The sequence below is a fragment of the Natator depressus genome, chromosome 1 (assembly GCF_965152275.1).
Source record: "Natator depressus isolate rNatDep1 chromosome 1, rNatDep2.hap1, whole genome shotgun sequence".
Taxonomy (NCBI): domain Eukaryota; kingdom Metazoa; phylum Chordata; order Testudines; family Cheloniidae; genus Natator; species Natator depressus.
This window is the reverse complement of record NC_134234.1, coordinates 130,969,030-130,985,775: the sequence shown is the minus strand read 5'-3', so window position 1 is coordinate 130,985,775 and position 16,746 is coordinate 130,969,030. Positions and strand designations below refer to the sequence as shown.

Below are 16,746 nucleotides of genomic sequence, written 5' to 3'. Positions count from 1 at the left end.
CCCAAGTTTGGTAATGTTTGGATCAAGGATTTTAACTTGGCCCATTGTAGAGGTAAGGGCTGGCTGTGAAGTTTGGATCTAAATCCAAACTTCCCCAAAGTTCAGGGTTGTAGATATGGATTTTCTGTTTGGTTCCCTCTCTATAAGAAAACAAAATATTCCTCTATATTTAAATGAATATATAATTTAAACTAACAAAAATCATATTAATGATGGAAGTTCTTTAAATTAAAATTCACAGAAGAGGAGACAGGAAAAATGTAAAAGTTTAAAAACAATGTTCTATTCAGATGTGATTTTTCCCCCTGTGATCGTTGCAAGCCTCTTCCTGCAAGTGAGATGAATTCCATGGCTCAGTCGGGTTCTTTTTGTACACATCATAAAATCACCATATATTTTAGCACAATTCTTAGTATATTCTCAGGAGAGATGCCAGACTGGAGGAGCAGCAGAGGTGCCGGTCAACACTGAGGGGCATAAACAAGACATTTTGTGAAGAAATCTTGCACGCTGGCTGCATGCAGTAAAGAAGGGACTGTTTGCTGGGACTGTTAGTTTCTCCCCCACTTCCATGAGTAATAAAGTTCATCAAAATTACTACGCACTTTATTTTATTTGAATATTTAAGAAAGTTGTTTGAAGTGTCAGAATTAAGATTTGTTCCCTTTGCATTATGCTACAACACCAGTAGGTGGCAGCAACCAAACGCTTTGAACAAGAACTTAAAACCAACAAGCTAGCTCTAAGCCCCAGAGTTCCAATCTGTGGTATATGTACCCTGTTGGTACGTGAGCATCATGTTCCATCAGTTCACTTCACAACAGTTCTTCAGGTGGTATGTGAACCAATAAAGTTTGAGAAATGCTGCTTGAAAACAGCTGCTATGAAACAGAATACAAACTATCCAAGTCAATCAATTTACAGAGTGCAAAAGAGTCAAGAGCCTTGGCAAGAAATGTAAAGGGGAACCATTTTTTCCTAAATAATAATTTTAAAATTCACACATTAAAAGCAGCTCAAAAGAACACCACCAGAATAATTCTTTGGCCTTGTACTGTTTTTCTATTTCCAGTGTAAAGTTGCATGCTATATACAGTGAAGAAATAGGTGACCACAATGGAACAGAAAGCACTCTAGTGACAAAAGCAGAAGACAATGTTTAAATGAAAGAAAAGAGAAAAGACAGGAAAGAAAAGTTCATAGGAGGTGGGGAGAAGAGTTTAACTGAAGCAGCATCCCAGCCCCACTACAGCCTTCCTTATCTCAACACTCAAATCAGGTCTTAATTTCTAGGAACTAAGTTTAAGTAGGGCCCTACCAAATTCACAGCTGTGAAAAACACGTCACAGACCTTGAAATCTGGTCATCTCCGCAAAATCTGGTCTTTTGTGTATTTTTACCCTATACTATGCCATATTCTTTTACCCTATGCCTTCAGAGCTGGGCACTGAGAGCACGGCGGCTGATGGCTGGGCACCCAGCTCTGAAGCCAGCATCACCGCCAGCAGCAGTGCAGAAGTAAGGGTGGCATGGTATGAACACATCTGCAAAATTTGCCATTTATGCTGTGACCAACCCACAAAAAAAATGTGTGATTTCTCCAAGATTTAATATACCCCTACATATTCAATTTGTGATCCACTATAGCCTGCAGCTCCTTTTCACCAGCGCTACCACATGGCCAGTTATTCCCCATTTTGTAGTTGTGCATTTGATTTTTCCTTCCTAAGTGTAGTACTTTGCGCTTGTCTCTACTGAATTTCATCGTGTTGCTTTCAGACCAATTCTCTAATTTGTCAAGGATGTTTTGAATTCTAATTCTGTTCTCCAACGTGCTTGCAACCACTCCCAGCTTGGTTTCATCTTCAAATTTTATAAGCACTCTATTATCCAAGTCAGAAATGAAAATATGGAATGGTACCAGACCCAGGACTGACCCATGCAGGACCTCACTAAATATGTCCTCCCACTTTGATAGCAACCATTGATAATTACTCTTGGAATATGGTCTATACCCACCTTATACCAATTTAATCTATACCATATTTCCCTAGTTTACTTACGAGAATATCATGTAGGACTATGTCAAAAGCCTTATTAAAATCAAGGTAGATCATATCTACAGCTCTCCGCCTGTCTCCCATTCCCTCAATTCTAATCCCTAATGCCCCACTAATCCCTCAATTAGTGGCCCCCACTAAGCCAGTAACTCCGTCAAAGAAAGAAATTAGGTTGGTTTGGTCTGACTTGTTCTTGACAAATCCATGATGACTATTCCAACTCTCTGGCCCTTTAGGTATTTACAAATTGATTAATAAATTTGTTCCAGTATCTTTCCAGGTATTGAAGTTAGGCTGACTGGTCTATAATTCCCCAGGTTCTCTTTGTTCCCCATATTAAAGGCAGGTATTATGCATGCCCTTCTCCAGTTCTCTGGGACCTCACGCATTCTCCATGAGTTCCCAAAGATAACTGGTAATGGTTTATATGTGGGGAGCACCCATAATGAATGACCTGTTGTGATCATTTGCAATACAAGTGGAATAGTACCTATTTCAGGACAAATGGTATATATTTTTGAAAGTGTGTTGTGGTAACCACAGATTTTAGAGTAGAGATATTGTAAGAGTATAACTGCCCTTCCCTTCCTACACTTCAAGATCTGGAGATCCCTAATAGTCTCAACCAGCTCACTTGTTCGTTTTCCCCCTAAATTCCTGTATGCATGTCAGTTCACGTAAACAGAATAAGTGCTGGGTGGCACCCATCCATCCCAATTCTGGCCCAAATAACACTCACACACAGACATTACATACTCTGCCCACACAAATCAAGAAATACAGTAACATCACAGACTTACAAGCCAGTTGTGTTTGCCTGCCTCATACGATTGTAAAACAAAAGGGTCTGATCTGCATGAACCAGGTAGATTTCAAAGGTGTAGTTACTGCTGTTACTTGTGTTCTCTCATTGTTTGTTCCTAGTTCAGCCAGTTCAGGTTTTATCCCCATTTCCCTCCATCAAACTTACTGCTATTACTGAGTGTGTTAGGCACACAAAGAGAAGTGAGATCAGCTGGGGCACAGTCTAAGACTGTTCAGGTTCTCTCATTCGGGAATTTTCCTAAGAAGTAAACACGCAGGCCTGGTTTTTTTAATCAACAAAATTGGCATATTTTCAGAACAGTACTGAAGTTTCCATTATCAATTTATGTTAAAGTCTAAAAAAATTACTACACACACACACATTCTCTGCACTTCACCTTTGAACAAAAAATTTTTTTAGTTAACATCAGTTGTAGAATTGTTTTTTTTTTTAAATTAAATTAAAAAATAAATCAAACTGATAGCAGATGTGTATCCTCTATTATAATGCCATGCGTACATTTTTCTTGTGTTTTTCATTATCCCTTGAAGATTAAAAGAGACAAGATGGTAATGAAGAAAACAAACTCACCTCCACCAGTTTGGATATTTGCCAGGTGTGGTCCCATTTCTTGCAGTCCTTCATCATCCACGGGGTAAGCAGGAGTCTGTGATGAAGTTGTTCCTTGGGCATCATCGTCACCCAAAACCGAGACCTGAGCTCTGCGCATTTCTAGGGCTCCTACTCCTGCTATCTCCTCAAATCCTTCTGACATCTGGGCAAGTGGAGAATCCCGAGAAGCAGAAAGGAAGGGGGTGTCCAGAGGGGAACTTGGAGGGGACAGTGATGACAAAGAGGACCGTGATGACAGGGATGCCAGGGATTGAGGAGTATCCAAGGACCTCCTTTGTTTATTGAAGTTAAAATGCCCAGTGGGATCAGAGTACTGCACATCTTTACTGAGAGAATCAAATGGAATCAGGTCAAAGCGTAGATGTTGTGCATAGTCAGTAACACTGTCTGATTTGTCATACTGTGGGAGGCCATATATGTCCGTGAAGCTGACAGAGCTTAGAGACCCTCTGCTGGACGCCAGTGATCCTCGGCTGGATGCCAGTGATCCCCTACTGCTGCCAGAAGACATTGTGAGGGTGCTAGCAGACAAACTAAAACAGAGGAAGATCCATTAATATATGAATTATATAGCTAGGAACACAACATAGACAGAAAAATACCCATGTTAAGGTAGAGGATTTTACATGCATTCAGCATTGTAATACTTAGGTTAAGGGCCATCTTTCTTCTCCTCCCTTGCCTTTAGGCATAAAGGTGATGAAAGTAGTATAAATGAGAACCAACTTAGGCCAGCATGCCTAAAAAGAAGAAGTGGAGCAAGAAGGATCACCACATCCCTTCCTCAAATCTGCAGATGGCTCTCTGTGGGTTTTGCTGCAAAGGTGGCCAGAGAGAGGACTGGTGAAGGAAAGTCATAGATTCATGGAGTTTAAAGCCAGAAGGGACCATTAGTTATCTAGTCTCAACTCCTGTATAACATAAGCCATTATATTTCAATCAGTTGCTTCTGACTTGAGTCCAATAACTTGGTTCAAGAGGAGTGGGACATCAGCAGAACCAGGGAAGTGTCATTCTTTACAGCAGGGATCGGCAACCTTTGGCTTGCGGCCTGCCAGGGTAAGCCCCCGGCGGGCTGGGACGGTTATTTTATCTGTCGCGTCCACAAGTTCGCTGCGGGAAGCGGCGGCCAGGACATCCCTTGGCCCGCATCGCTTCCCACAGCCTGCATTGGCCTGGAGCGGCGAACCGTGGCCAGTGGGAGCTGCGATCAGCCAAACCTGCAGATGCGGCAGGTAAACAAGCTGGCCCGGCCTGCCAGGGGGCTTACCCTGGTGGGCCGCATGCCAAAGGTTGCCGATCCCTGCTATACAGCTTTATATCCAAGCAAACTCACAGAATTTCCATTTGAAAGCTCCCATTTGTGGGAGCTTTCAAGTAGCAATTTCAGCACGAACCCCAATCCTCTGCCACTCTACAAATGTGGAGATAAGAGTATAGCAGTGGTTAAAGTGTGAACCAACAGGAGCTAGGCTCCTGCATGTGGTGTGCTGGTGAGATAAGGGGGTCCTCAAGAGGCTGATCCTTCACGAAGATACTCTCAAACCTGTAGGATTTCCCTGTAGACCTCAGGGCATCTTCATGTTTACAGGGTGACATCTTCTGTCCCCGCCATAGCATGCAAACTCCTACTCTGGGTGACTATTGTCTTGGAATGTCAGAGTAGTGAATCTCTCAGAATGTTCCGAGCACATTTTATCCTCTTGCATTTTATCTCTTTCTCACTTCTGACTACGCTGTTTACCCTTTCATACCAGAAGTGAACCCTGAGCTCATTTCTGTCTTCAACTCTTCAGCGTTTGTGGGGGAGAGGGGAGGTTGGTCGGACTGTGGTTAGTGGAAGTAGTGGCTGTTTTGCTGCTACTGCTGCTGCCACTGTACTCATGCGTTTCTTCCAGCTGAAAATTATAAGATTTGCATAAAACCGGCAGTCTGGAAAGAGCCAGTTCTGATAGTGGATGCTGGGAAGACACATCACAACCTTTTCTGTTTCTTCTTAGCCCAAACTCCAGTGCATCAAGTGCCTATTGTTTCTTCTTTCACATCCCTCCTCAGAATTAACTTCTCCCACAAAACACAGTCCATGTCAGTAAAATGCTGCCTCCCCGATCATATATTGACTCCCCATTTACCTTCCTCTCGTTACCTAGGAGTTGTGTGTCTGATCTGTACTGTCTATTTAGCCTGTCTTCTGTGTTGTTTTCCGGTACAGCACCAGAGACCATCAATGCTTAAGAAACAAGAAATCACTAATATGGGCTTAAGAATGGCACCCTGAATGTAACTGAATTTTCCGTCTTTTGTCATGTGTAGTTTAAAGGCTTAATCTTGTTTGTGTGTAAATTTTTATTTATAAACAAAAATAATAATAAAATGGGTTCATCTGTATTTCTCCTTTCCACATATTATACAGACAGATCTCACTAACTTTCAAACCAGGCAGTCCAGATAGCTATTATTAAAAGTGAAAAGTACATTTCTCCTTTTTAATAACACTCTATCCAAACCACTGAATTTACGACACATCAAATACTTTGCTCAACTGCAAGCTGTGAATGCCTTTCAGTGCCCAAACTGTACTTAAAGAAAAAGATCAACAAAGTAGAAACCAATGCCCATCCTTTACTTATATTACAAACACACAAAAGTAGTATGAAAAAGTAAAATGGTCTGTTCTGTTTGTACTTTTTCCTTTTTCTGTGCAATTCAATTTTTTTTTTAAAAAAAATACTATTTTCTCTAAAGAACTCACCTTTTTAACTGGGAGTGTAAATAGGAGGCTAAACGAGTAGCTTCTTCCAGCTGCAAAAGCAAACAATTTCTCTTCTCCTGTAACAGTATCCTATAATTAAAAATTGCAATTATTTTTTTTCTTCTTTTGTTTATATTGCAGTAGTGTTCAAAATGTGCTAAGAGCTTTCCAAACACAGAAGAAGAGACCGTTCTTGTTGTATTAGGAGTATTCAGTGAATCCTTTTTTAACAAATAGAATTAGTTCACTTAGGGCAATACACAGTGTTTAATCCATGACGGAACTCCCATTGAGAGCATAGGAACTGTGAGCACTTACAGAACTGCAGTAACTGAGGAATAGGGAACCAAAAGAAAACACAAGAACTCTGGTGGTGAAGGTATATAACAGAAATTGCTAAGGCCTACCGTAAGGTGACATGTAAGAGGCAGGAGCAGCTGATTAAAAACAGTAAGACTTCTTTTCTTCCTGGTGTCAATATCATAGCTCAAGTAATACAGAGAAAACTATGTCACTTAACTGTCTGTTGCAGGAAAAAGTACATGGAAGTACCTCAATTACCCATACAGATCGAAAGTCAAACATCAAAAGGAAAAGACTTTTTTTTTTTTTTTTTTTTGATAACTTCTGTTCTGTTTTATCACCAAACTCTGTGATCCTGGCTTTCATTCAGATATACTGTGGCAGGAGAGGAGTGAGGAAGCACTGGGAAAACAGATAAGTATCGATTTGACCTTTAAGTAATGCCCCAAGAGTGAATTTACTGTAGTAAACTGTAATTATAATTTTTTAAATGTTTGTTAATGTATTTCTTGTATTGTTCTCCTTCAAACAGAAGTTAGAGCATTCAAAACATTAAACTATGATAAAAACTTCTTTCTGCTTGAGGAAAAAAAGTGACCATTATTGTTTCTTTACTGAGGCAAAAGCAAATTACTCAGCATTACTGCCCGAACAAAAACAGAGTCGTCATAACTTTGCCTGTATTATATGCTTGTAAAGTACTCTGATTACATTTTGAAATTATTAAACTTTATTTTAAAAAGGTGCAGCATTTGTTCCCAACCCCCCACCACCACCATTTATTCTCTACCGGAAATACAGAGTTCTCTATGTTTTTTCTGGAGTTTTATTCTTTTAACTCCAAATTAAAACCTCTCTCTCCACCGATTAAAATCAAGGGGGGTAATTTGTTTTGTTTCTTGGCATAATATGTCTCCATGCTGCAGCCCAGACCTGATACTTCCTCAGTCCTCAACGTTCCCAAGCTGGCTGATATTTGGAATGCAGGGGAACAAAGGGGTGGGTGTCCAGAGCTCTCTGGCTTAGCCAAGGGCAGTGTTAACTGGCTCCACAGACAGTCCCATCAAACCCTCCTTGACTGTAAAAACAGTTAATAAGATGCAGGGGGTTTGACAGAGAGGGTAGTAAAGGGGAATCGTTCAGATGAGTGAAATTAAAAATTAAATGTCAGCCTTAACCACTCATATTATAGCTATTTAAGAAACAAGAAAAAGCTACCTTCTCTACACAGCATAATCTTGAAGCCCCAGTGTAGTTTACTGTATGAGTTTTAAGTTATGCCAGCTCTTCGTGTGCTTAATGTTATATTTTAAAATCAGTAACAACAGAACTCTTATTAAATGTGCTTAAACATCAACCCCTTTTTGCAAGCTGGGGGAAGAAGAGGGGATGTGGAGGGAGATCCTCCAGTGATAAATGTTTTTTGTCTCAGACAGAATAATTAGTCTAGTCTCTGGTGTTGATCTCTCTCTTTTATTATAAAAAATACAGCATCCTTAAATATTGTGCTAACTTTTGCTCAATTTCTTGCTAGAATCTGAAATATCAAATATCACCCTGGAATGTTGGTTTCCACAGCACAGACTACAACATGGAAAAAGAGCTTGCTCTTTTTGCCAGCAGAAGTATGTGCTACCTAACATGAGATCCCAAAAACAACAAATAAAATTTACTACACTGCAGTGTAAAGTGAACTCCCTTCTCTGTCATTTTCTAGGCTGGAGTGCCAATATTGCAAAAATCACAAATAATGTCATACAAAACATCAACTGTGAATTCAGCTGTGAATTCTCAATCACCATTTGGATTTACTGCCTGAAGTAAGCCTTTTCAAATCAAAAAGAGTTCTACAAACTCGGATATGGGGCCATTTTCAAGTAATTATAAAGATCAACTTAATCACATAAGTGTTAATGTTAGACAAGATTGTATTAACATTGCCCAGTGTAGTGTCCTCAAGTGTCAAAGTTGGCTTTTTTCCATTAATTCATGCCTCAACCTGTGACAAAAACCAAAAGAATGCACAGAAAATCTGGGAAAACCTCTCACAGATGCTAGCTGCTTGCATGGAAGAACTAAGTGGGCAGAAATATTTCCTCTAATGTAAGAAAAAGTTCACCATAAAGCTTGGCAACGTTATTAGAGTATTAGGAGAAATGAGTTTTAGACAGAAGCTCTGTCCCTCTAATTGAAGGCATTTTATAATATGCACAGTTTATTGACATACTTGGCTGGAATTATAGTCCATTCCTTAAATTCGGATGACAATTTATGGCACCTTGAAATGAACAATACATCCCCCCAAGTGAAGAATGTTTTCATTTCTAATAAAACAGAGAGCTTCATATTGGTTTTAAATACAGAAAAATTATATATAGAATCTCAAAAAATCTTAGGGCCACATTTGGGTCCAGCCAAACTGTACATTGCACAGGTCAATGGGAATGTCAGTGTGTACAACTACAGCATAAAGATCATCTTTAAACTTCCTGGGTTCTGGGGCTACTGCTGTGTGCAGGGCTGATCTCTGTTCTGGTGTCTCTGCTGTTTCTGGGGATGTGACCTCAATCACTCTAACTTAACTCCAGGTGCCTACCAACTATCCCCATCATCTCAGGTCACCATTGTTTGGGTCCCCATTCATCCTGAGTAGCTCAATGGCATGTCTCTGCAGCTCAGAGCTTTTCCAAAGATAAGTGAAAAACTGACATGATTCTTATCAGTTCTGCTGCACCCCGGGTCTGAATAGGAAAAGGGAAAGTGACTAGTCTTGTTGATTTCACTCTAATACCACTTAGAGGAAAGCTTTCAGAAGATTGGATCTAAACAGTGGCATGGTCAGGAAGTGCCGACTGGGACCCCAGTTCCTTTTGTAAGCAAAGTGCACAAATAACCACTGTACTGCTTTGATCTCATATAAAGCTGGTAAACTGCACCAGCTCTTCACTTGGAATCTATGCAGCTGCATCCTATGGTAGATAAGAAAATAATTTGTTAAGTCCCCAAACCTTTCAGTGGCCCCCTGAGCAGAACTGGCCCGAGCCTGCTGAATTTCATCCTCCAAGCGCCTTTTTTCTTCCTCCAAACGTGCAATGTATTCTGGGGATCGTCTCTGCTGACTGATGAGCTGCAGTTCCTGAAGGAGAGCCTCTTTCTCCTTGATGAGCTGAAGACGGTCCCTGTCCGCCTCAGCCATTCCTGGCCAAGATTCACTATCTAGCAAGGCCAGCTGCTGCTGTACATTGGAAACTCTTGGGGGGAAAAAATGAGAGCGCGCATAAGAAATAGATAAGTAACGGGGGAAAAACACTGTGGAATAACTGTTGAGGAAAATCATTCCCAGACCACTAGCACTTAGCTACTTTTATTCTTAAAACTATTTGTATATGTGAAATAAACCACAAAAACTTGCAAGCATACATTTATAGTCTCACATAAGTGAATATGTTCAGATCTATAGCTTAACATCTTTAACTTACACATACACCCCGTTATGTTGGGCATTTAAAAGATACTTAATGACTTCTTCCACACTGTACCATATATGCTGCAGACAGATTCAAAAGATGATGTAAGGATACAATTGGGGAGTTTACTCTCCGCTTCCTCTCTTTGTTGGCTTTAAATTAGACCCTAATTTATATCTGAATTTTTTTAAATAGCAAATGAAGAATTAACAAAACTAATCATCACAACTATCATAATTAATTAGAGTGGACAATGTCTGCCATGATATTTTAGCAGTTTTGAGCTGCTATAATTCATATTATAAAGATGTGAATAAAATGACTATTTTTAAGATGACTAGATGCAGTTAACACGAAACTCGTTGACTGCTGTTCTAAGGAAATAGTCTGAGTGCTGTTTGTGTAGCCTAAGAAGCTGCCTTCTATTCTGAAGGAAATAGTCCCCTTTATTTCTTATTCTCCCCAGTCAGGATTTTGGGAATGCTTTGAGCCATCAACAAGTTCCATAATGTCTACAGCCAAGCTATTCTCCAAGCGACTGTATATCATTCAGCTGGGAAAAATCTTTAAGGGACAGAAAATATTTGGCACTCCATGGCTGACAACTCAAGGACAGGAATAAATAAGCCATGAGTCCAAAAAATATGGGGCTGGAGCAGAACAGTTGCCGCCAGGAGAAGCCATTATACAAGTACGACTGGGAAGAAGCCAAGCCCTCCCATACCCACCACTCCAACAACTTATTTCTTTTGTTTGAAAACAAAACACAAGCCATAACAGCCCATCCGCAAACCAAGAATTATTCAAGAGAGTACTGCAGCCTTAGGGTGGTATGGTGATGGGCAGAGAAGTAGAAATGAACAAACTTATCTTGAATATTAAGAGTTGAGGAATGCAGAAGTCATGGAGTTTATCTGCATAAACACTACTCCCTTTAGAGCAGAGTTCTTTTGAGTTTCCTAACAAATCAAATCAAGTTCTTTGAAATTTAAATTCAGTTTGAACAGTTTCCTTTTTCATTCGGACATGCCTCTGAACTTCCTCATCCTACCCAGGCCTGCAAGACCCAAATTCCCATGATCTCAAAGGCCTAAGGGACAAAATCTTCCAACCACACTAAGTTTGTCGACAAAACTGTCAGTGTAAGCTATGCTGGCCAACCTCCAGTGTAGATGCAGCTATGTCAACAGAAGAATGCTTCTGTTAACATTGTTAACTTGGTTTGGAAAGATGACATTCCTATGCTACCCCTTCTGTCAGTGTAAGCTGCATCTACGTTCAAGGGTTGTGCTGACATAGCTATGCCAACATAGCAATGCAGGTATAATCTCTGCAATGTAGGCACAGCCCAAGGGTGGCAAAATCTGGTCCTAATTTTGTAAAGCCAAACAATTCTGATAGGCAACTAAACAGAAGTAAATATCCTGATGCTGAAGTTTGTCCATCACTTTGCAAAACATGTCAGTTTTAAGTTTATGTATATGTAACAGGAAACAGCAGGAGTACAGAATCAGGGTTAGTGCACCTCAGTGGGACTATTTACCTAAGTAGAGTTTCTATGATGTGACCCTAAAGGTTAAAATCTAAAAAGCCTAGCCCATATTATTAAAATAATTAAGAAACACAAAAACCCAAGAGACCTTTTTATTTTAGAGTGTGAACAAAAATTCTTCAAAGCTACATGATACTATTTGTTCTATGCACTCAAATTAAAAAAAATGTCCAGAAGTTTGTTTCAGTGTGTGTTCCCTAGTGAAAATCTGGAATGACATGTCTACAGGAGATCTGATGTAAACAACCACATTCTTGTCACTCAATTACCAACATTCTGACAGCTCTTTCAGTAAAGTGGACGTATGCAAGAGGAAGAAAGTTTTGTAGGTGCAATATAAAATTTGCCATAATTTTTCCTCAGTTCTTAGGAACCTTGGCAATTAACCAACAATACTGCCATGCTGAATAACTTAAAAATGTTCAGTGGTTTCATTTCATTAAAAAGATGTTAACTAAAAATGTTTGTAAGTCAAATTCATGAAACAGATTCAAAACAGGAACATATTCATTTTAATCAGAGTTTTTTTTTTAAAAAAAAGATCATTCTATGTTCATCCTGATAAAATAAAACAAATTACATGCAATTTTACAAATACAGCAATTAATTATATCAACTCTGCTCCTGAAATCCAGATTACTTCAATGGTACTCTACACAGGCCCAGAAGTCCATCAGTGAAGATCCAATTGCAATACCGGGGTCTACCAAAGGATTTTAAATTCTGTCAGGTGAGTTTGCTGAAAGGCTATTGACAGACAGCTGAAGAGTAGTAGTGACTGGGACAGTGATCAGATCTGAAGCAAGATTTTTTTTTTTAAATGTAAACTTACAATAAACTATTATTTTTAAAAAATTCATTAATGAAGTGGGGCAAAAAAAATGGTATGGAAACCTGTAACTAATTATTGCATATTTCAAGTCTAATATGCACGCAACTACATTCCACAAGTACTTTCAAACATTGTACCGAGTGTCAAGAGGTGTATTCATTGCAACACAATTATGACCAGCACATTAGGGGCAAGGCCCATCTTTTAAATAGGAGAATCACTTCTTATCACAAACTACAGTTATACCAGTCCCAGGAAAAGTTTTTCAATAGGTAGTAATAGCACTACTTATCATCCATCTCAGTCACTCTTTGAAAGGATTCCATTCATCCAGTTCGATAGGATATATATATATTTTTTAATGTAAGTGAAATCAAGGTTTCCCTTGAGCTGGATGTTCCTCTTCACGGGAGCTAGCTAAAATGTTTCCTCCTTTTTTGTGCTGCTTTCTGTAGGTCACATTTCAAAAAATGTGAAGTTCCTACATCAGATTTTTCATGTAACCATTGTTTTGATAGCCCTAAGGCAAGAGATTTAAGCTACTGTTTAAACCAGTGGTCTCCTTCTTGTGTTATTCAATATTGACAATCGTGCCTTGTCTTGAAAAGGACCTCTAACTACTTGAAGAATGTTTGAGAGTCTAAAACTTTCTTGTGAAGCATTTAGGGTTGTTACACCCAATATACCTGGCATCCATGAAAACAATGAAACGAAAAGTTAGGACATTTAAACTTCTACTCCTCCACCCAGCAGAACATACCTTTCCATTACTAGACACTACAGGCCACACAGAACAGCCTTAACTCTATTGATTACAATTTGGTAAAGAAGTCTTCAGAGAAGTATTCTTCTTTAAGGATGCTTAGGAAAGCAGAGTTAAAGTTATAATGCATGGCCTATATTGGGTATGGTAGCTGTAGTAATGGTTAGGTATGGCCTGTGGATAAAGGAGAAGTTACTGTTAAGTTACTTAACTCTTCATTTCTTTGGCTTTGTGAGTTGTCTCAAGTACGTTATGAGTAGAAACTCTAACAGCTTCACAATGAAGTTTGGGTATTAATTTCCTAGGTTTTTGGGTTATTTTAAATTCTTAAGCAGGGCAAGCGTGGGACAGAGGAGATGCAGAAGTACTGCTGCAGCTGGAGAAAATTTTATCTGTCAGCAGCTGTGCATGAACCTTTGCATGTCAGCAGCTATGTATGAAACTTTCTCTGTTGTAGGATAAAATCTAACAGAATGTGTAGCTCCTGACAGAAGAATGTGTGCAATCAATCAGGTTTTCCTGGCCCCGCTCAATTAGATTTAGTCACACAGCACATAAACTAGCAGCATGATTATAGCCTAAAAATGACCCCTCCCAACCCCCCCTTTTTTTTTTAAATAATGAAAACTACTTGTTGCATCACATCTACTGAGGACACACCTTTCTATCAAGTCCGGGGTATCCAGAATTATTATTATTATTTTTTTTTAAGAAAGATATCAGTCAAAAAAGACTAGTAGAACTTCCCTGGAAAAAGAGCCAAATTCAAGCCAGAGCCTAAATTCAAGACTACCCATTAAAAATATATTAGGAGAAACCAAACACACACTGTACAGAAAATTCAAGGGGCATAAAAAACTAACCTAGTATGGCATTTCACGCTAATTGGCCACATATTTGGAAATGCAGGAATTTATGCCCCACTTCAAGCCCATTTCAAAACGTAACCCTAACTATGGAGTCGGTATCAGGCACCTCCTGATCATTTTTTCAATGTTTCTTAGTGCTTGACCTTGCAACATAGATAATGTTCTTTTAACAGTTTTTTGTAAGCGATAGTACATTAAAGACAAAAAAACACACTTAGTGGTGAGATGAGAAATTTTCGTCTCATTCTCATTAGGGCTGTCGATTAATCGCAGTTAACTCATGCAATTAACAAAAAAAAATTGCACTTAATCACAGTTTTAATTGCACTGTTAAACAATAGAATACCAATTGAAATGTATTAAATATTTTTGGTTGTTTTTCTACATTTGCAAATACATTGATTTCAATTACAAGACAGAATATAAAGTGTACAGTGCTCACTTTATATTATTTTTATTACAAATATTTCCACTGTAAAAATGATAAAATAAATAGTATTTTTCAATTCACCTCATAGAAGTACTGTAATGCAATCTCTTTATTGTGAAAGTGAAACTTATAAATGTAGATTTTTGTTACATAACTGCATTCGAAAACAAAACAATGTAAAACTTTAGCACTTACAAGTACACTCAGTCTTACTTCTTGTTCAGCCAATCGCTAAGACAAACAAGTCTGTTTACATTTTTGGGAGATAATGCTACCCACTTTTCATTTACAATGTCACCTGAAAGCGAGAACAGGTGTTCCCATGGCACTTTTGTAGCCGGCATTGCAAGGTATTTACGCTCCACGTATGCTGAACATTTGTATGCCTCTTCGTGCTTCAGTCACCGCTCCAGAGGACATGCTTCCAGGCTGATGACACTCGTTAAAAAAATGTGTTAATTAAATTTGTGACTGTACTCCTTGGGGGAGAGTTGTATGTCTCCTGCTTTGTGTTTTACCCGTATTCTGCCATTTATTTCATGTTATAGCAATCTCGGATGATGAATCAGCACATGTTGTTCGTTTTAAGAACAATTTCACTGGAGATTTGGCAAAAAGCAAAGAAGGAAATCTCACATTGGTACGAAAGATAGCTACAGCACTCGACCCAAGGTTTAAGAATCTTAAGCGCCTTCCAAAATCTGAGAGGGATGAGGTGTGAAGCATGCTTTCAGAAGTCTTAAAAGAGCAACACTCTGATGCAGAAACTACAGAACCCAACCACCAAAAAAGAAAATCAACCTTCTGCTGGTGGCATTTGACTCGGATGATGAAAATCAACATGTCGGTCTGCTCTGCTTTGGATCGTTATTGAGCAGAACCCATCATCAGTATGGACGCATGTCCTCTGGAATGGTGGTTGAAGCACGAAGGTACATATGAATCTTTAGCGCATCTGGCACATAAATATCTTGCAACACCGGCTACAACAGTGCTGTGCAAATGCCTTTTCTCACTTTCAGGTGACATTGTAAACAAGAAGCGGTCAGCATTATCTCCTGCATATGTACATAAACTTGTTTGTCTGAGCGACTGGCTGAACAAGAAGTAGGACTGGGTAGACTTGTAGGCTCTAAAGTTTGACATTGTTTTATTTTTGAATGCAGTTATTTTTTGTGCATAATTATACATTTCTAAGTTCAACTTTCATGATAAAGAGATTGCACTACAGTACTTTTTAAGTGAATTGAAAAATACTATTTCTTTTGTTTTTACAGTGCAAACATTCAAAATAAAAATATACATAAAGTTAGCACTGTGCACTTTGTATTCTGTGTTGAAATTGAAATATATTTGAAAATGTGGAAAACATCCAAAAATATTTAAATAAATGGTATTCTATTATTGTTTAAACAGTGTGATTAATCACGATTAATTTTTTTAATTGCTTGACAGCCCTAATTTTCATTACTATTTGAATGTACAGATACTCTTCTTTCTCAATTGAACGTTTCTTGACTCAGTGGCAGCATTCCATCCAGTGCTGTTTCAATCTCCACTGTTGGAAAATGGGTGTTCTATCTGCATCAGGCTCAAGGTACCTTTCCCATGCATTTGCAATTATCTGCGAAGATTTCTTGTTGGAGGCTTTATGTAGGAATAAAATGATCTCATATCTGGTGTATACTCCAGGTTTTTTGTACTGAAGTAGCTACATCAGTGCATGGTCAGTTACTGGTGCCCCATTTTGCACCAATGTAGTAAGTCTATACTATGTGGGATTGCACCAGTGTATTTATACCCCATTACCAAGGTTACCTAGATGCAAATTTCCCTACTCAAGAAAAGCCTAACATTGTATTTAAATCCACCTTTGGTATTTTCCCTGTGAAATTCCTTTTTGCTTTACTGAATGTGAGAAACATTCTGAGACGTACAGTAAATTTCAAATAAAGGTTGTAACACAGCAGTACACTTATATTATGTAAAGGAGGAACAAAGCAGTAGTTCTATACATAACAGTGAATAGCAGTTACTTTATTGGAAGGTGTATGCTGCCATTTTAAATCTGTGTTCACTTATGAACTACAGTGAAAGTTTTGTTTTCTTCTCTGTGAACCTCCCTCCTCTGCAGGAGCACTTACATTTTTTCAAAGTACATTTTGATATTCAAATAAGCAGCAGTCAGCCTGTTGACCCAGAAAGCAATAATTTGATACCACCTACTGGAGTATTGAATGCAAGCCCATCGGTACTTGTTATTCATGGATGGGAATGGGC

The 16,746-nt window shown here is 38.8% G+C and overlaps 1 protein-coding gene across 4 annotated transcripts in view; it reads right to left on the bottom strand.

Annotated features, from left to right (window-relative positions):
• The window catches only part of WWC3 (WWC family member 3), a 170,557-nt gene that overhangs the window by 27,821 nt on the left and 125,990 nt on the right, over positions 1-16,746 (bottom strand). For all 4 annotated transcript variants that reach the window (XM_074966515.1, XM_074966528.1, XM_074966521.1 and 1 more), the window contains exons 9-11: positions 9,562-9,804; positions 6,251-6,340; positions 3,457-4,031 (exon numbers count right to left, since the gene is read on the bottom strand). In XM_074966515.1, coding sequence (XP_074822616.1) covers positions 3,457-4,031; positions 6,251-6,340; positions 9,562-9,804 — 908 coding nt within the window. The remainder of the gene's footprint in view (positions 1-3,456; positions 4,032-6,250; positions 6,341-9,561; positions 9,805-16,746) is intronic.